The sequence below is a fragment of the Antechinus flavipes genome, chromosome 5, assembly GCF_016432865.1.
Source record: "Antechinus flavipes isolate AdamAnt ecotype Samford, QLD, Australia chromosome 5, AdamAnt_v2, whole genome shotgun sequence".
Classification (NCBI taxonomy): Eukaryota; Metazoa; Chordata; class Mammalia; order Dasyuromorphia; family Dasyuridae; genus Antechinus; species Antechinus flavipes.
In genome coordinates this window covers 50,297,999-50,318,455 of record NC_067402.1, presented here as the reverse complement: position 1 = coordinate 50,318,455, position 20,457 = coordinate 50,297,999, and the positions used below count along the sequence as shown (strand labels likewise).

The 20,457-nt window shown below is 37.5% G+C and overlaps 1 protein-coding gene across 3 annotated transcripts in view; it reads left to right on the top strand.

The window, feature by feature from the left end:
* DBF4 (DBF4 zinc finger) overlaps window positions 1-20,457 on the top strand; it is a 36,903-nt gene that overhangs the window by 4,951 nt on the left and 11,495 nt on the right. For 2 of the 3 annotated variants that reach the window (XM_052000921.1, XM_052000919.1), the window contains exons 2-6: window positions 7,849-8,024; window positions 12,943-13,122; window positions 15,226-15,276; window positions 18,956-19,025; window positions 19,230-19,306. In XM_052000921.1, the coding sequence (XP_051856881.1) occupies window positions 7,849-8,024; window positions 12,943-13,122; window positions 15,226-15,276; window positions 18,956-19,025; window positions 19,230-19,306 (554 nt within the window). The remainder of the gene's footprint in view (window positions 1-7,848; window positions 8,025-12,942; window positions 13,123-15,225; window positions 15,277-18,955; window positions 19,026-19,229; window positions 19,307-20,457) is intronic. The other variant, XM_052000920.1, reaches the window with a different exon arrangement.

The following is a 20,457-nucleotide window of genomic DNA, read 5'->3' as shown; positions in this document are numbered from 1 at the left end:
GCTTTCTTAGAGGCCTCTCTCCCTCCTTGGTTCCAAAAGCTCTTGCAAGTTGTCTTTTAGCTCATCCAGCTTCTGCCTTTAGCTCAACTCCGACTTCGTGGCTTCTCAATCTCCAACTGACTCTCCCCTCTCAGTCTTTTCAACTGAACTCTCCTGATTGAGCTCAGATGTTTTTATGGTCCTTTAGAGCTCCTTTAGAGGTGTAAACTCAAAGGTTGACTCTTCTTCTGAGAGTGGGATTATGGGAGGTGTGAATTTGGATATCTCATACCAACCCCGAAATCTCCCAAACTTGTGAACTAACATGTGAGCCGAAGTATGAACTCTCAAAGGTGTTAACTTAAGCATTGTTTCTATCAATATTAGTGACTTAACACCTTGTAAGGATTTGGTCTAATGTGTGAACCAATAAGCATTGTATCAATTCCATTGAGTTAACACTAGGATTCTAACAGAGGAGCACAGTATAGAAAACAGAACGGGATAGATGACATCATGGTGTTGAAGACAACATAATTGGTTATATAGTTGAGGGATAGGAAATAATGTGACTGCTTGGAAGTTGAGAATGGGGACCAGAAAAAAAAAAAATCCCCTTTCTCTCCTGGAAGTAAGAAGTATTTGTTTATTTAAGTTCAGCTGCAAGAAAGTGGGCCAGACTTATAACAGAGGAAACTTTTTTGAAAGTTAGCTTGGTGGTGTAAAGATAATAGGCTCAACTCTTTTATGGCAAGCTTTATCCCAAAGGGTAGCAGAATTTCTTGAGGCAAGAATATAATTGTGATTAAATGCTAGAAAATTGGATTTCTAAACTTAACCCATCACAGGATAGCAGTCTAACCTAAGTTCAGGGAGAGAATCGTAACTTTTAAGCAGTTTTAGGACAAAATCAATTAATTGTAAATAGGATCAATAAGAAAATGATACGTGATTAGTTTTAGTCTTCTCAAACTCAAATACATTTTCCTTTAGAAACAATATTTTGATGGTTAGGTTCCCACAAAATCCCACTCAACATGTAAAGTCAGAGCTGCAATTTGGGCAGGGAGCAGTGCAGAATATAGAGAACATTGGAATTGATTCTATTATATGCCTGGATGATGTTTTGGCTTAAGGTCCACCAGGAGTGGATGGTGTGTGGACAATAAAGATAGGCCTGTCAAGAAACCAGGCCTTTCCTGAACCTGGCCCTACAAGGTATCATACCTTATCTAGGATAGTGTTTCTCAGATTTTTGGTCTCAGGATCTTTACACTTAAAATTTATTTAAAACCCCCAAATAGTTTTTGCTTATATCAATATATGCCATATTAGAAATTAAGGCTTATTTAAGAAAAATATTAATTCCTTATTAAAAGAGTGATGAACCCACTAATTACATATTAACATAAATAACATTGTATAAAAAGAATTCATGTTTTTTCAAACATTAGTAAAAGAATGTCACTTATTCTACATTTTTACAAATCTCTTTAATGTCTGGCTTAATAGAAAACCACTATTTTCCTCGTATCTGATATGTTGTTTTAGTCAAACTAGATGAAGAAAATGCAGTCTTACACAGATAAATAGCTAAAAAAGCTAAAAAAAAAAACTTAATAAACTTTTTCAGATCACTGGATACTTTGATAGTAGAACAAAAACTGACAAGTGGTTGTACCTTAAAGTTTACTTGCAGCATAGAATTTGAAGCCATGTCAGTGAACTTTTAGCACCATATTACATTAAACTCATTGGTCTGTGTAGTACTTTGAATAGATCTTCTACTTGAGTCATACAGAGCTTTCAAATTTTGGGATATTTCACTATAATAGTTTTTAAAAACACCCATTAATATTACCACTGACTGTATAAGACTTTTTAAGTACTTGGAAACTGCTAAAACTCATGGTGCTAATACTTGAAAGCTCAGATTTTTAATCACAGAAAACAAATACTGTCAGTATATCTTTCTTGAAGGGACTCATTTCATTGCTTTTTAAGATGTTATCTCCCAAATGTCCAAGTTCAAATAACCATAATTGTTAATCTTTCAAGTAAAAATGGTGTTCCCTGAACAAAAGCAACCAGTTCAGCTCTTGACTGACCCACACAATTGCTTGTCCTGGAGATCACCTTCATCCCTGATGAGTGAGCAATAGAAGTGTTCTGCACATCTTTCCATGCAGTCACATAAAATATCAAAAAGGCCCGTGGCTCATGCATCAAGACTTAATAAAATAACCATTCTTATGTTATATAATCAAATAATCATTCTTAGTTAAGAAGATTCTCAAATGATGTTGATATTTACCATTCTGACTGGCACAGTTGGGGTCTGCTACCTTCTTGCCTTTAAAAGAACGGACAGTTTTACCTGCCATCATGTGTCAGCACCTTGTTTTTCCAGGGTAAATCAAGAAAATTATTCAGTTCTTCCAGTAGTTCAGTAACACTTTTACTTCCAGTCACTTCTCATAACGTCTCTTAGAAAATGTCCCCTTCTCTTCTGGGGAGAGAGACTGTGATAAATTTGTGAAGATAGAATTAGTCAGAAAGTATTTATCATGGGTCCTTGTACTAGGACCTTGGAATATAAACACAATGAATGAAACAAGCCCTATCACCTACTGAAGTCAGCCTATCCAAAAAACATAACATTTTTACCTAGAGTGAGTTTGTAGAACATTATCTATAAAAGGGACCCAAGAAAACTGCCCCGGGGGGAGCATTTAAGTTGAGGCTTGAAGGAACCTAGTAATTCAGAGTATCGAAGATGCAGTGAGCATTTATTAAACCCCTAGAGTATGGCAGGCACTATGCTGAGTGCTGGGGACACAAAAAGAGGCAAAAGCCCCATGTCTGTCCTCAAGGAAATTACAAACTAGGTTGCCCAAAGATTAAAATGTTGGGCCTGGAGTTAGGAATTAGTCAAATCTGGTCTCAGGTACTTAATTAGCTATGTGACTCTGGACAAGTCACTTAACCCTATTTGCCTTGGCTTCCTCATCAGTCAAATGAAATGTCAAACCACTCCAGTATTTTTTGCCAAGAAAACTCCAAATGAACAATAAATTCATGTCAAAAATCTAAGATGAATTGGTGCTGATACTGAATTAGTACAAATAAAATGTTGAGTATGGTCAATCTCTGTAGGTGCATTCATTTGTAAAGCAAAAAATTCAATTCAGCAGACTCAGTCTTCATTTTTAAAGCTAAATCTTGAATTCATAGGCCAGGTAGCATCTGAAAAACTATGTACTTGAGATAAAAATGAAGTAATATTTGATCCAAGAATCATTAGGGAGTCCCTGGAGTTTATTAAATAGTACAGCAATGAAATGGTCAGGCTTGTCCTTTAGGACAATCACTTTGGAAAATGGATTATAAAGAAAATAAGGAAGGCCCAGGTTGCAGTAGTTTGAAGCGGGAGGGCGATGATTAGCCCCTCTGCAGTATTGGGTTGTTGACTGCCTAATTAGAAATTAAGGAGATAAAAATGACAAGATATGACAAGTGATTGGATTTGTTGGGATAAGGGAAAAAAGGTGGCACCAGATTTACAAATCTAGATGGCTAAAATTTTAATGGGTATCCTGGACAATACTAGAGAAGTTTGGAAGAAATGTGGATTTGGGGAAAAGGTAGCACAATCTGAAATATAGATCATATCTCCTCCCTGCCTGCTCGTGTTGTACCTCCCACTCTGTCTTACCCAAAACGGAGAAGTGGAGACCTTCCTTCTCCATCAGTATCCTAGCAGAGAACTCACTGAGTTGAATGTCAGGAGATGGTTATGTTGATTGGGGAGCTCCCCAGTGGTATCTGAATAGATTCTGCTGTGGGTGCCCAGTTAGCAGTCAGAGTATGACTGCCCAGAGTACCCAACATAGACTCAGAAGTGGGAGGGAGGATGGAGAGGTAAGTGGATTTGTGAGCTTTCATTAGAGATGGAAAGAATGTAATGGGGGGAAGTATGAGTGGTTAAAGATAGGTGTGTGTGGGCATGTTGGAAAGAAGGGTTACCTTTCATGGGGCACATGTTTCAGGGCAGTTAGGGGCAGGAAACGGTTTTTAAGTTTGCCTGATTTCTAAGTTGCAAGTTCCAGCCAGAACTTGCTCTCCATGCCATTTGATATATTAAAGAGAATTTTGGACTGGCCAAGCTGGTACCATGTCACACTTGCTGTTGTTGAAAAGTTCCTATTAGCATTGGGACTAACAGTCATAAATCTCCATCCTCTCCCCACTACAGAGGGTCTTCTAAAAGGGATCAGGAAGCAGAGATGGGTACATGAGTCTCAGGGGTGGACACAGAACATTTCTATAATCCAATTCTTAATTCCTTTTTGATTACCTCTCCCCCATGGTGGGGATGAAATCACCCTAACACATTGATTTGAGTCAGATCAGTAGGTCAGCTTCTCCGTTACCTGTATTTACATCGTGATATGCCTCATGTGCGCTCATAGCTTATAAATATCTGCACATTGGATCCTTACAGCTTTCCTCATGTCTAAGCTCCTTTATCTTCATTCTCTGTTTTTCTTGCTCCCTCCCTGCAACATGCTTTCTTCTTCATCCTTAAAAACTTTTCACTATACACATAGTTATATGTAAGCTATCCATACTCCTTGATTCTGACTTCCAACCTCATTTCTTGCTAACTTCGATAACCTTTTTCTTAAGTCTTCAACCTTCTAGAATTCTACAGCTTTAGAGAGTGTTTCCAGCCTCATTTTGAATACTATCTCTGTTGTGTTTCTCCTGCTTGGCTGACTGCTCCTCATCATTTTTTGATTCATCAACAATGCCCTGTCCTCTAAGCCATGGCTTCTTAAATTTGTTTCTACTTGTGAGCTCTTTTTGCCAAGAAATTTTTATGCAATCCTGAGTATGTGGACATAAAAAATGATAATACAAATTAATTTACTGATAATAAATCAAATTTATTTTAAACCAATTCTTTGGTATAATTTATTAAAGATGAAAGCAAATTTGCTTACTAATGAAATATGCTTATTTATTTTTATATAAAGAATTACATCTTGGGTGGAATATTTGATACTTTTTGTCATTACCAAATTTTTCATGACTCTCTACATTTAGTTAGCTGACCCCATGCAGGGTCATGGCCCACAATTTAAGAAGCTTTGCTGTAAACAACCCTCCTCAAAGCTGGAATTCTTCACTTGACTTTGAAGTGATTCTGATCTATATATCCAGACCTAGTCTTTCTCCTGTTCTCAATTCTGTCACATATCTCTAACCAGCCTATTAAGCATCTCAAACTCAACATGTCCAAAGCAAAACTTATGATCTTTCTTCTTAAACTATTCCGTTCCAAAGTATTTCTCAATCACCTTTCCAGTCATTCAGATTCACAACCTCAGGCTTTCCAGACTTCCCTTACCTTCACTGTTCCTAATCAATTAGTAAGTCTGATATTATTTCCATGATATCTCTTAGGAAAAGGGCCTCTTCTCTCCCTTCACAAAGCCACCACCCTAGTGTCTTATCACCTCTTATCTGAAGTATATTAGCCTGTTTCAAGTCTCAACCTTCTCCATTCCAACTCCTATGTAGCATAATTTTTCAAAGGATCAGGTCAAGCCATGTCAAATCCATATTCAATATACTTCAGTGGCTCTCTGTTACTTCTAGTAACAAATATTTCATATTTATCACATCCTTTGTAAGTTTTATTTTTGTGTAAGTTTTATAATGTATGTCATAATACAGTATATAATTTATAAAATAGAAATGGTGAATGGAGCTATTGCTACTAAAATGAAGGTGTCATAATGTGTTCCCCCATGATTTCCACTTACCATCCCCATGACTTTGCAAAACAGAATATCCTTCTTTGGCCAATCCTTCTCTAGTCTCCTTTCATTTAAATGTAAGCTTCTTGGGGGGGGGGGGGGGGGGGGCTCATTTTTTCCTCAACTTTTTTTGTTTCTTATCCCAGTCCTTAGCACAGTGATTGGCATATAGTAGGCACTTTTTCTTTCATTGACTCATTCAGGTCCCTTTTTATCCACTAAAACAGCCACCATGCTACTTCACATCCTCATCACTTCTTTCTGGTCTATTGAAATAGACTCCTAAATAGATTGGTTTCATTCCAATCCAGTTTCCATCCCACTGTCAAAAGAATTGTCCTAAAGTGCAAGTGTGATTCTGTCACTCCCCTACTAAGTAAATTTCTATGTTTCTCCATTATTTTTTTTTTAGGATTAAGTTGTAAATTGTTGGTTCACATACTGGTTTTATCACATTGACCTTTAAGTCCTAAATAAAATCCTGTTTTCTTTAAGAATCCTTTCCTAGCCCCTCTTAATTTTGTACTTTCTCTCTTAATTTCTTTAAATTATTATCCCATCTCATTTACACATAATTTTTTTTTGTCTCCCTCTTTATATTGTAATCTCCTTAAGGGCAGAGACTGTCTTTTGCTTCTTTTTGTGTCCCTAGCACTTAATACAGTACCTCGCACACAGTAGTAGCTTAATAAATTCATTACTGACTGGCTAACTGTACCTTTGCTTCTTAAAATCACTAGCTTTCTTCAAGGCTCACCTCAAATATCCTCTTTCTCTATGTGAAGTTTTCCCTGGCTCCCTTATGGAATGTTCTTCCTTAAAACAAATTCAATCATATAGATTTCCCATGTGCCATTTAGATACTCTAAATATGCCCATACTTTGATAGGTGATGGGATTGTAAGCACCTCAAGGACAAGGATTTTAATTTCAGCATCTCTGCCGCTATGAGTACTTAAATCATTTAAATGTATTGATTTAGATCATTCTTCTGGTAGAGGACTTTCAATGACTTCATCTTGCCTTTTAAAGTCCTTCAGAATCTGCCTTCCACCTGCATTTCCTACTTTATTTCACATTGTTACCTTCATATATTCTGTGTTCCAGCTAAATTTACCCATTGGGTGACTCTATAGATGACATATTTTCTGTTCTCCTGTGCTTGTACAGGCTGTCCACCTGTACCTGGATGGTGGTACACTTACCCCTGTACCCTACCCTTTCTCCATCTCTGCCCATGGCCTGCAAGAAGGCTTTTCTGATTCATCCTAATTGTTCTTGCTCTCTTCTTAAAACTGTGGTGTATATTCTTTTCTGTGTGCATATTATATCCCCTCCTCTTCCCACCAATACAATGTCTCTTAAGTTTCTGTATTTAGGTGAGAAAACATTCTGTATTGTAGCATTATGTTTAGATTACATTAAAATTGTCAGTAGTTCTCAAATGACCATCTGAAGTAGAGTTATTACTGATAACTTTTTAAAAAATATTTTTTGTGTGAAATTATACATAAATTAATCATTGACCCACAGTGGAAACCAAATGTTTCCCCATTAACTAGTTCAATGTGATTGGAGGTTGTATTATCTATCTCCAAAGGAAATTTAATTGCCTTCTCTTCTGAGAGACATAGGCTGAGAAACATAATAGACGTAACATTATCACATTAGTTCTCTACTCTGGGTTAGAGAAGTGACAGTTTCCCCGATTAGCCTTTCAGTCAAGGTCCACTTAGGAATGTTCTCCAAAACCTTACATGATGATTCAGTCACCTGGAGTCTCCCAAGAATGACTGGGTAGAGAAAAGGTGATAGGACACACATGCCTTTTGAATAAGCCTCTACTTCTCTTCAAAATCTTACTTTGTAATTTCATAGAGATTTTTTTATGTCCTGAGTTGTCATTTTTGTGGATTAGTCATTTACTTCTCTGAAGGTAAGAGGTTGAGCAGAGCCCTTCTCAAATTTGCTAAATCTCAATTATGTAAAAACCAGCTTTTCTATAAAACATAATTTAATTATAAAACTTTTTTTTTTTTCATAGCAGGTGGTATCCAAATAAAAAATGAGAAGAATAGACCATCTTTGAAAACTGTGAAAAATGATAACAAATCAGAAAAGTCTAAATATAAGCCACTCTGGGGAAAAGTCTTTTATCTTGATTTGCCATCTGTTGTGATATCTGAAAGGCTGGAAAAGGACCTCAAGGAACTAGGAGGGGTAAGTTAAAATGCTGTTTCAACAAAAAAATTTTTCCATGAATTTGTTACATAGTTTCAGCTTGGGCCTTCCCTACAGCAGGGCAGTCCTTTTTCATGTCCCTACTCATTTCGGTGACTTCCAAACTTTTGATGCCATCTCCAGTCTGTCTCCCCTTCCCTCCCATCTTCACATCATCTCATCCTCTTCTCTTCTTCCCGGCCATGGCCTTCGGCAGATTGTCCAACTCTCCTCCCCACTTTGTAACTTTCAGTCCCTGCTTGCTTGAGAGTTTGGCTAAGCTCTTGGAGGAAGGCATCACACTAGATTCCCATCCCCACCCCTCACTAGCTTCTAAACTGTGATCTCACTTCTGACCTCAGGCAGCTGAAACTACCGTCCCCAAAATGACCTTTGATCTCTTTGCTACCACATTGGACCGCCTGCCATCAGTCCGCGTACTTGTTGAATCCTCCTTAATCTCTCACATTGTTGATAGCCTCCTCCTCCAAATTGGAAGGCATTTTTTCCCCTCAAGCCTTTCCCCACTTCTCAGGTGCTTCCCCATCTCCATGAGCCCCTCAGCTCTTCACTGGCATCCACCATCCAGCCAGTCTTGCTGCTTCTGGCTTTTCTGCCTCTGACGCAGTCGCTGGTACTGGGCTGGGCAGTCACCCAAGCTCTCCCCTCGGACAATGACTTCTATCCTCTGGCTTCTCCCATAGCGTTCCCTTCTCCATCCAGTGGCCAACATGATTTTCCAGGAGCAGGGATCCTGTCAGGGTCACCCCCTGATCCTAGGAAAGTCTAGGGTCAAATGTAAAATCAGCTGCTCATCATTCCAAGCTCTTCCCAATCCATCTTCACACTTTCTTCCCTCCATGTGCTTTCACAACCCTCCTACTCTGGCCTTTTTGCCGTTCTTCCCATGGACCTTTTTGCCTGTCTCTGAATTTGTACTGACTATCCCCACTTGCCCTCCTCACCTTGGGCTCCCAGCTTCCATGGCTTCTTCCAGCCCCCACTCTAATATTGCCTTCTGATGAAGCCTTTCTTGGTCCCCTGCCCTGGCAGTGCTTCTCCTCTGAATCTTGTATGTACCTAGTTGTTTTACTTGTCTAATGTTAGAATGGAAACCATCTGAGGGCAGGGACAATGTTTTTACCTTTCTGTGTATCCCAAGTACAGACACTAAATGTGTATTTATTGACTGACTGACTTAGTCCACATAGAACTTAGGATTCTTCTCAGACATAGAGCAAGGTAGTTGGAAAGAAAGCTTTCATTTTAAGGATAGCATGCCTTAGTGAGAAGAAAGGAAGCTTTGGGTTGGAGTCTTGCCTCCGGGTGCCCATGTCAGCACCAGAGGCAGCTTGTTAAGCTGGTGACTGCAGGTGAACTCACTGCAGGTAAATTTCCACTTTGGGAATTGCCTTCACCTGTGGAATCAGTGATTTTTGTGGAGGAGTAAATAATGCCAAGATTGATGTTAACTCTTTTCAAAACTAGCTGATTATTGGAAGCTGATTGTAAATTGAGTAGAGGCCCCTAGTGTGTTCTTAACAAGTTGGAAGTCATTGTTCTAGGACAGGTAATAGTGTGAGAGCTCCTGATTAAGGCTCTCAGTAATGATAAAAGTTTTGTGGCCATGTTCAAGTCACTTAAACCCTCTAAGCCTCAGTTTCTTTGCAAAAAGGCTGTAATAATACCCTGTCTAACTTATAGTGTTGTAGAGAGGGAAAAATACAATTGGCAAATAATTAATTTGTGCCAAACTCATGCTTAGATTCTTGGCTTGGGAAAGAACTCTTTAGCTTATTATTTACTGGTGTTATTATACATCAGGGTTCTGGGGGGAAAAACCATAATAGTCAAAAGTGGACTCCCATCCCCTAAAAAAAAGAATGAGGTTTTATGTGAAATGCTAAAATTTTCCTGGTTATTAATTGATATTTATGGAAATTCCTTGTTATATATTGATTTAATATGTACTTAAAATTGTAGTCCCTATAAGAATACTTTTTAAATAGAAAATCCTGCTTTTTTCAGTACTTAATTGTTTTTTACAGAGTTGAGAAGGTTAATTGATATCTAAGAGGACAGAATTAAGATCCAAAAAAATTAAATCTACTCTGTAGTGCAGAATAATATACTGATTCTAATAAGATGACATTAAATAGGATGTGTATATCCTACATGTGGAATAAAAATTCTTCTAGTTTTATACATGAGATAAAAAACTGCATCAGAACAGGATGTACTGCCTCCCACTAGGTTAGATGACAAGCTCATGGAGGTTGTGTGGATAACAAGCCCCGTGTGAGTCAGCACCGGGAGACCCCGGCCAGATAAGACCAAGTGTCTTCCACTGCCTTAGACTGCAGAGAGCCAACTCTGCCATGTTTTTTTCTACATTTAAACTAGTGATTACAGGAGATTGTGAGACTCTTATATCCATGTGAAATAGTAATTAATCAAAGATGTCTCTACAAGGTTGCAAAGAAAGCCTAATAGAACTCATATGATGAAGAACAGCAAGGAAGAAAATGAATGAACTGTGAGCCCAGTGACAAGAAAAGAAAATAAAAGCCTGAAGAAAATAAAAGTTGATCTGCCTAATGTCATAGCCTTGTAGACTCAATTGAACTCTGCCCTGATGTTCCCTGGTCACCAGTGGCTACTTCATTTAGGAATTGTGTTGACATGCTGGAGTGCATGTAGGTAGAGAAAGGCCTTCAGGATGGTGAAGGGTCTAGTAGCATGTAAAGATTGCTTGAAAGACCTGGAGATACTTGGAAGTAACTTAAGTGGATATAAGATTACTTTCTTTTAAAATTTTAATGTGATATTAAATGAAAAAAAAATTAGATTTATTCCACTTGATTCTATTGGGCAATCTAAAACCAATTCACAAAGATAGATTTTTGGCTGAAAATAATGAAAAACTTTGTACAATTAGAAGTGTCAAAAATTGGAATTGGGTTCATTAGGAAACTTTCTCTACAGTTACCCATCCCCCATCCTCCTTCCAGAAATGTTGTAGAGGCAGTATCTGCTTCAGGCATAAGTAGGACTTAAATGATGGCCCTTGGGAATTCCTAGGAGATTTGCATTATTAATTTAAGTTCTCCTAACTCTTATTAAGCGCTTTACCTACATTCATATGTTTACAAATTGTAAGTTTGCTATGTAATTTTACAGTCTGGTTATGAGGGCCAGCCAATGGAGAGTAGCTTAAATTGGCTGGTTTGACCACATGCAGTCACTATTCCAACTGGGATTGGATAGACTGGGAGCTCCAGAGTCCTCAGGGTCCTTATTTGACTGAAATCCAAAACAGGTAACAGCATTGCTTGCTTAGAGATGAGAAAAGTGGGACAGACAGTACTCTGCCCAGGATCATACCATATCTGAGGTAGGAATTGAACTCAGATTTTCCAGATTTCAAGTCTTTTGCTCTATCCACTTATCCTCTTTGGGCCATCACCAGCTCCTACTTACATCATTATCACAAGACTTTTTGTTTTACAAGTTGGTGTTCCATAAGACAGTACTGCTGAGTATCTGAACACATACCTCTCAGTACCAGCTCTGCCATCAGGGACAAGTTACTTCTTTCATGTTTTAAAAAAGAGCTAGACATGCCCAGAGTATCTGTTTTTTGGTACTGTTATGAGATTCATATTGGGGAATGTGTATAAAGCATTCAACATACCTCAGAGCATGACAGATATTAGCGGAAACCATGCTAATCCCAGTCCTGCCAGCCATTCTCCATGTTAGGAAGCGCCAGAAGGGCTTCCACTGACAGTTGGCATCCATTACAGTGTCTTGGGTCATCTTGTTCAGTCTCCTCTTTATTCACATGGAATAAAGGAGAAAACCAAGAAGGAAAACAAAGATCAAAAAAGCCAGTGAAAGGAGGAGCTTGCAGTCCTTGTACGTTCAAGGAGTGTCTCCTGACTCTCGTCTTGAGCAAAAAACCCTTGAGGGCCAAACAGCTTTAGAAACCTTGTAATCAAGAGACTCAGGCCCAAATTGCTTTATTATTTTGGGCAAGCTATTGACCCAACACCTGAGCCCAGTTTCCTCTCTAAAAGCAGGACAGAATAGCAAGTACCTAACAGTGTTGCTGTGAGGATCAAATCATGTAAAAGTGAGTGACATGGCAAATCTTATAATAGCAGAGAAATGTCAGTTATTATTATGTCTCATTTAAAGATGGGACTTTAATACTTCCATCATATTTTTCAAAGAGGATAAATACCTCCTCCTGGTCAGGAAGGTTGAAAATAGTCTATTTTGTCTAACCAGTCTTCTTTCAAGTGCTAACGTCCCCATCTGCTGGAACTTTATTGTATTGTTACAAAATATTTTGAGTTGTATCATTTTGTTTTGTTTTTTGGTCAGTATTGTATTTTTGTTCTCTATCAGCATGACTGAACATTCTTCATAACCTTTATTTGGTTGCAGTAAATTTTATGGCCCATTTTGAAATATGATTGGAGTAGTTATTCCCATTAAGAAAAAAGGGTAGTATCATATTCTCAGACTCAAGAGGAAATATTCTTTTTTAATGTTCCAAATCATGTAATCTTATTTTAATTTTTCCTGCTTAAGCCCTGGAAGAATTATTTTCATGTTACAAGTTATTTTTCAGAAGTCATACTTCTTGATGTAATAATTGATTGATAGAATCAGTGTAGATTCTTGTGTAGAATCAATATTAGCAGTACAGTTGGTACATCTCATTACTATAATTATGCCTTTATTGTAAAAATAATTTTTGGGAAAGTTCATCATTTGTAAGCTAGAGGGCACTAAACTAAATATGTTTAGTTTATTTTGAGAAGCACAAACAACACATTATTGATGTTTTATTTATTATATTTTATTCATTATTTACATATTTATTATTGATTCTTTTTTCTTTTCTTAGAGAGTTGAAGAATTTCTCAGCAAAGATATAAGTTATCTAATTTCAAATAAAAAGGAAGCAAAATATGCTCAGACATTGGGGTGTATTTCTCCTGTCCCAAGTCCGGAATCAACATATACAGGAGGAAATACTTCACCTCATCCTAGCTGTGATGGAAGTTCATTCAAGACTCCAGATCCAGTAAGTTTCTTACACATATTAATTAGCAGAGTTTACAGCCTGAAATCCTTGTGACTTTATATTAATTAGCTTTGTTGCTTTTCTTAATAATGTATTGTCTTTTTATTTTTTATTGTCACTTTCTTCTTCCTTTTTTTTTTTTTTTTTTTTGGTGAGGCAGTTGGGGTTAAGTAATTTGCCCACAGTCACACAGCTGGGAAGCATTAGTTATTCCACTTAATTAGTGTGAGGCTGGATGTGAATTCAGATCTCTCTGACTCCAGTGCTCTATCCATTGCATTATCTAGCTGCCCCTTCCATTACTTTCAAGGGCAAGGCCATTCTATAATGTCAAATTAGATGCTAATCCATCCTTACAATATAAATAAATATGTAAATATATGTTGTTCATGCCTTTAACGTTTACGGAATATTTCTTTCCAGATGCATTTTGTTTTTCAAATGACAGCAAAAGAGGATTAAAATAGGAAATGCCCTGTTATCTCGTTGGCGTGAAGTGCTTCCAATGGGGAATGTCTTCTACCAATGCACTTTGGCCCTTCTCTGCAACTAAAATAATCCTAAATTTGCCTTGGGCCTTTAGAGTTCTGTGACTTCCCCAGAGCCAATAAGCTAGTTTGTGTTAGAGACAAGAGTACTAGCTTTTTGTCATATACCATACTGCCTCTGACAACTTGAAGAATGTAATAAACTGGGCAGTGGTAATAGAGAAAGCTAGCTCAAAATCATCTGGAGCACAAAGTGATTCCGTTTCAGTGGTAGGGAGTTTTTTGGTAGGAGAAAAACCACCTAGCTAGCTTGGTTTTAAAAATAAGAAGAGGAAACAGACTTTTCAGTAAACATAACAAATATGTTTTAAATGTGCTTCAGTTATATTTTATAACCATTTTAAGGAACTGGGAAAGGGGAGGAAAGGTATGAAAGGATGGGAAGATAGAAGAAGGGAGAGGGACAAGAAGATTCAGACCAAACTACCCATTCTTTCCTAAAGGAAGGAAGGAAACACAGATACACAGAATAAAATAGTAATGGTTGATAGCACTATAAGGTTTACATATGTTCTCTCATTTGATCCTCACTTTCTCTGTAAAGAAAGTACTATTATTGTCCCTATTTTATTGATAAGAAAATGAGGCAGTAAAGGGTTAAATAGTTCCTCTATGGTCATACAGTTTGTAAGTATCTGAAGCTGAATTTGAACTCATTTATTCCTGAATCCTTAAGTTCAATTTAATTTCCACTATAGTTGCTGCCTCAAACAAACAAGTGGAGTGGTCTTGTAGATTTCCACAGTGACCTTGAAGAATTGACATAGCTTTGCTATCCATGGAAAAGGAATTGTACCTTTTGTATTAGGAATTAGACATATGCAATAAATTCACTGTGTTTTCAGATATTTCAAAGGGGCAAGGCAAAACTAGGAAAGTGCTCAGAAAAACATTTTCAGTGCCATTTATCTGAGAGGCATCCTGAAGAAAGCAGAACATGACATAGCTTCAAGTCTGGTTCTTATTAGCTCTCTAATCTTGCCTGCTGTGAAGTTAGTTTTCTTTGTCTTTAAGATAAGGATATTAAATATAAAATTATCTAATGTTATATATTATACAAATAAATTGTTATAGTAATAGTATGCTTTGATTATTTATTATACATGACCGTTGTGAAGATTGAGTGAGATAACATATGTGAAATGATTTGGGAAAATGTTACCAGCAAAACCTGGAAAAGAGAAGAATTAGAAGAAATATAATCTTCAACTCTGAGAAACTATCAAGTAGAAGAACTAGACTTCCTCTGCTTGATCTGAGAATCTAGAACTGGGACAATTTAGACTAGATTTCTTCTCAGAATGAATGATTACTAGACTTCTGAGGTCCCTACCAATTCTGGGATTGTATGATTAATCATCAGGTGCTATATATGTCCAAAATGCTAATTAAGGTCTAGTAAAAGTACTCAGGGAGTACAACTGTTTTTATTATGTTAGTAATCATTCTAGAATTGTTCTGACCTATTTATGTGCTTTGTAGAAATGTGTGTTTCTTTAAAATGATTAGGCTTAATTTTTCTTCAGTTTATAGCTAACCAGTTTTTTCCCTGTAGGTATGTATGAGCAGAGGAAAATTATTAGTTGAAAAAGCTATCAAGGAACATGTAAGTTAACTTTTTTTTTTAAATTTCATTTTTGCTGAGGCAATTGAGATTAAGTGCCTTACCTAGGGTCACACAGCTAGGACGTATTAAATGTCTGAAGTCAGATTTGAACTCGAGTCCTCCTGACTTCAGGGCCAGTACTCTATCCATTGCATTATCTAGCTGTACCAAGTTGACACATTTTAAACAATAATCATATGGGATATGAGGATGATGTGGTTGCCTTGCAAACTGTCACCCCGTTGATCGTCAGGGCTAATCTAGCTAGCTAGATGGGTGTCCCCTTCTTCTCTTATCACTCCATATGCATCTTCTTTCAGTCAAAGAGAAGGACCTTCCCCAATAAAGGTGTACATGTCAAGGGTACATGAGTAGCTGTGCTCCCCCACTCAAACAAGCTCTCAAAGCCCATTTGTAAGAGAATGTAGGGTTTTCATACTTGCAAGACTCCGGGCACATCCAGATGAGGGACTTCTGAGGTCTGCCTTCCTTTTAAAAAAATAATAATAATTGAATAAAAATTTAAACCATATGATTAATGTATAGTTTTATTTTCTTCTGAATGCTAGCACTTTGTGCCCCTTCTTTACATTGTTAGTGTAGCAATTCCCTAAATTCCTAGTTTCCAGCTATTCAAAGTAAATATGATATGTCTCCTTTTTTAGAGCACAGCATCTGCTTTAAGATGCACATTTTGGGATCTTTCTAAAGACTTTGACACCTCATTGCATTTTTGTAACTAAAAACAGTTAAATTTTTGGTACATTCCATCTGTAGTTTTTACCCATTGTATTACTGTCTTCCTTTTGTGGTTTCTTGAAAATCTGTCCCTAAGTATCTTCTAATTACTGTTATCTGCAGCCTGCATTTATTCTATTTGTGATTTTATTCGATTCATTTTCTCTTCCAGATTTCCTCTTCTTCAACATCATTTTCCTTTTTTTTCATGAAGCACTCTAGGTGCCAAAGTGATGACATCCAAGTGCATTATTTGAGAGAGCATGATACAGGGCATTGGCTCAAGAGTCAGAGAACTTAGATTCAGAGACTGTTTTTTATTGTAACTCCGAAGGCAATCTTATGGGAATCACTCAAGTGCTCTGGGCCCCAATTTTCCTACTTGTAAAATGGGAGACAAGACTTAGTCTTTGACATCTTTTCCTATTCTTGAGCTACAATTTCCATTGTCAGCAGTGATACAGCTGCTAATCTCTTTATCCTATTTTGCATCTTTATCTCAAAGTCTTGACTTCTCTTAGCCTTAGACCTGTCATCCAAGAATAGCGTTGGCTGAAATGAATATCCCTTTCTCACATTGCTGTCACCCAACTGAAGCTCCTCTCCTCTTCTAGAAGATTGGGTCCAGAAACCTAGAATCAGAAAAGGAGGAGTGTGGTGGCTGCTGAGCCAAGAAAGCCTGAGTTCAAGGCCCAGCCTGGCCCCTGGGCAAGTCAGTGATGCTGAGACTGCAGATAAAGGCCTGAGCTCTAGGAGAGCGCAGTCTCTTCCCAGGGGCCCCGACCAGGCGACATTATAGGTTTGACTTTAAACAAGAAATTGGGTAGTGAATAGAGATTGCCCTCTGACTCTCCCTAAGTCAGTCCCTTCTTTTTTCCTCATGATGATCTCAATCTCATCCACCTCTCCCTGTTCTAGCCATTTATCAGTTCTGCTCTGACCTCATTGTCTTCCCATGTGGTATTCTTTCTTCCTGGGTTCCTAGGCAAATAGTTAGTTGCTCTCAATATCCTTCCCTACTCATAACTACTTAATAATAGCACTTACTTTAGTGGCGACTTAGCACCTAGTAGGTGCATAATACTTATTGATTGAAGAATGGTGAGGTCAGTTAGCTGTAGGAACTGCTTCTACTATGTAATAATAATATCTAATCAGAACTGGATTCTGAAAGTGCAATCCTTATATTTTTTCCCATTAGTTACCTCTTCATAGTCTCCAAAGGGCTATTTCAGACCTTCTCTCTTGAAGGTCCACCCCCACCCCTCTCAGATATTTCCAAGAGGACACAGACTATCATTCAGAAGTGATTTCTCTTTCTTTCCTCTCTCTCCCTCCTCTCCCCAATCCTTCTAGCATCTCTCCTCTGTTGCTCCAGTCTCTGAGCATGAGATGGCTTTCTCTTGGCTGTGTCGTTTCTTTTCTACTCTCCTCTTTCATAGTTGATCCAGTGTCTTCCAGCTCTCTTGGGGATTGAACTCCAGATCGTTTCCTCCCCTCAGCTTAATTCTTTACTTTGTCTCCTGCCTCTTTCATGTCCCCTGCTGCTCTTACCCTTAAAGTCTTCTCTTTCTTCTTCCATCTTCCTGCACCTTCTAGTTCAGCAGCTGTATTTATACCAAAGGAATCAACCTTGTGTCAGCCTGACTATGATAAAGCTCTCTTCAAACAATTGACAGTCTGTTACTGATGCTATCGTTGAAGTCTTTCCAGGTTATCAGACTTTGGTTTCACTTACATAACAATCAGGTCCTTGTAATGTTTGGTAGGACTCTCGTGGCTATCTGCTTCTTAGACATTTTTTCCTCAGTATCTCATAGGCCTTGAAAACTTGAAACATTTGAATGAATATAAAAATTTCCTCCCTGGCTCCACCTTCTCAAACCCATACTCTAGTCTTTTGGGTTGAACACATTACCATCTTTCCAGGCATCTTTATTATGGCCTACACAATCTGTTTCATCCTTGATTCTTCTGCTTCAGCTCTCTCTATCCAGTCAATTGTCATCTCACAACAAGAATTGCATCTGTTCCTTCTCACTATTCATATAGCCACCATTGTTGTTTAGACCTCGTGAGTGGTCACTTAACTTCTTAAACCAGCTTCCTAATTGTCCTGCTGTCTCATTCTCTCCTCTCTTAAAATCTATCCTTTATGTTGCTGCCAAAAATAACCTTATGAATCTGACTGTACCACTCCCCTCTTCAGAAATTATTTGCTTCCTGTTACTTTTAAGATAAAATAAATTCAGCTTGGCACAGTAAGGCCTTTCACAGTCTGGTTCCAGCCTACCTTTCCAGGCTGATTTCCCATTCTATTTCATGCATTTTTTTTTGTTCCAGTCAAAGTGACCTAGTTGCTGTTGCTTGACACTTGGTGTCCTGTTTTCCATCTTTGTACCTCTTTGGCCCAATTTGTTGCCCCATCCTGAAAGGCCTCTCAGGCTTCCTTCATGTCCACCTTCCTATAGATAGTCTTTCTTACTTTTCAGTCGTTAGTGCTTCCTCTTTTTGTAGGTAATTACATACAGGCTTATATTATAGATGACATTTCTCCATTGTAAAATAATAAGCTCGAGATGGAGGACTGTTTTTTTGTTTTGACCATACATTTCTAGAATTAGCACAATACTTTCATGTGCATTGGATTGGATTTAGATGACTAGCCAAAAACTCATTTTTACCAAAGCCATGGATTTAGTGACCTTGTAGAGACAATATTAACTTTTTAAACAAGATTATAATATTTGGATTAACTTTGATTGATTGTTTCTTTATCAAAACACTTTTCTAAAGGAGAGAAAGCAAATGCATTCACAAATGATGCTCTGATAGTCAAAAAAAAGCAAATGCCTTATTTCTTCTGCTCTATTCAATCACAATTGTATTTAGCACTTTAAATAAACTTCTGAAAAGTATTAATTGCCTTTACTTTTTACAGGAATTCATCCCTTCAAATAGCATATTGTCAAATGCTTTATCCTGGGGAGTGAAAATTCTTCATATTGATGGTAATTTCTTTTCCTTTGGTTGTCGCAACTTATCTATGAAAATCATAGAAAAGCAATAGTCTTTTATGTTGCATGGAATTTTTCTGTTTGTAGCTTGTTCACATCCAATTTCCTTTTTGGTCTTTATCTTAGTGTCATTTCTTCATTTTAATTTTTAATTCTGAAAATAAAAATAACCTTATACCCTTTTTTCTTTTAATAAAGATATTAAATACTATATTGAACAAAAGAAAAAAGAATTGTATCTGATCAAGAAATCAAGCACATCAATACGAGAAGTGGTGAGTATTTTCTAAATATAGAAAAATATCCTAGCAAAATTATGTTTTTGCCAACCTGCTTTTAAGTTCCATAGATAGACCTTCTCTTGGATCTTTTCGATGCAAACACATAAACGTGAGAGAGGTGTTACTGCTTTTCATTTAAACCTGATTCTAGGCCAGGGAGAGAATCTGGCCACGGGGCCCTTCTGTGATCTTTTGTGTCATCTCAACTTAGTTCAGATAGGGACAGAAAACAGCCTGCCCTTCTCCATTCCCCCAAGGCCAAGGCAGGATCTCATTAGCCAGCCTTTCCTTGGGCTGGGCACAATGCTTTATACCTGGTAGGCACGTAAAGTAAAAGCCTTGTTACAGAGTAAGTTAGGATTTAGAGGCTGAAACAGTTGCTTTTTAAAATGCCTTTTTATCAAATGAATGCTGTCTTCCTGTTGCTTCTTCCCATTTTCCATGCATAGCAGTAAATGCAAGGACAGTGCTTTATACATTGCAATCATAGACTCTCATAATTTAATGATTGGAAGCTGTCAGCAGTCATAAGCCCTGGATTCCCATGTCCTGTCTGTTGCTGCCATTTATAGCAAGGCTCTTAGTCTCTCAAAGCCCTAGTTGCTTCATCCGTAAAATGAAAGAATTAGATTCACTTATTGTTTCTTGATCTAAAGTTCTATTACCTAAGTAACCTCTCTTATTTATGGGCAAAGAAACTACCCTTAGTAGAGGTAAGATTATTTAATTAGTTTGATTGTAGCAGAAAATCTTAGAACTAGTCATAAAAAGCTGGTCAAATGCCTTCTGTTTGTTTAAAAAAATATATAAAAACAACAACAACAAAAAACAAACAAGGAAAATTGCTTGCAACCACACTTTAAATCAAAGATCAAACTCTTTTTTTCACAGCTTCCCATAGAAGGAAATAACTTATCCACCCTAAGTCACCTGATCCATTAATTGTTTATTAAACAAAAGTTCTATATAAACAGATCCCAGAAATACTGGTCTCTAGAGCTGCTGCTGTCCAAGTGCTGGATAAACATAACATTTACTGTCCATAAAGGAATGATTTGGAATATGCTGCCAAGCATGAAGAATAAGCATTTATTAAATGCCTGCTTTGTGCCAATCATAGTGCTAAATGCTCTTACAAATATTTT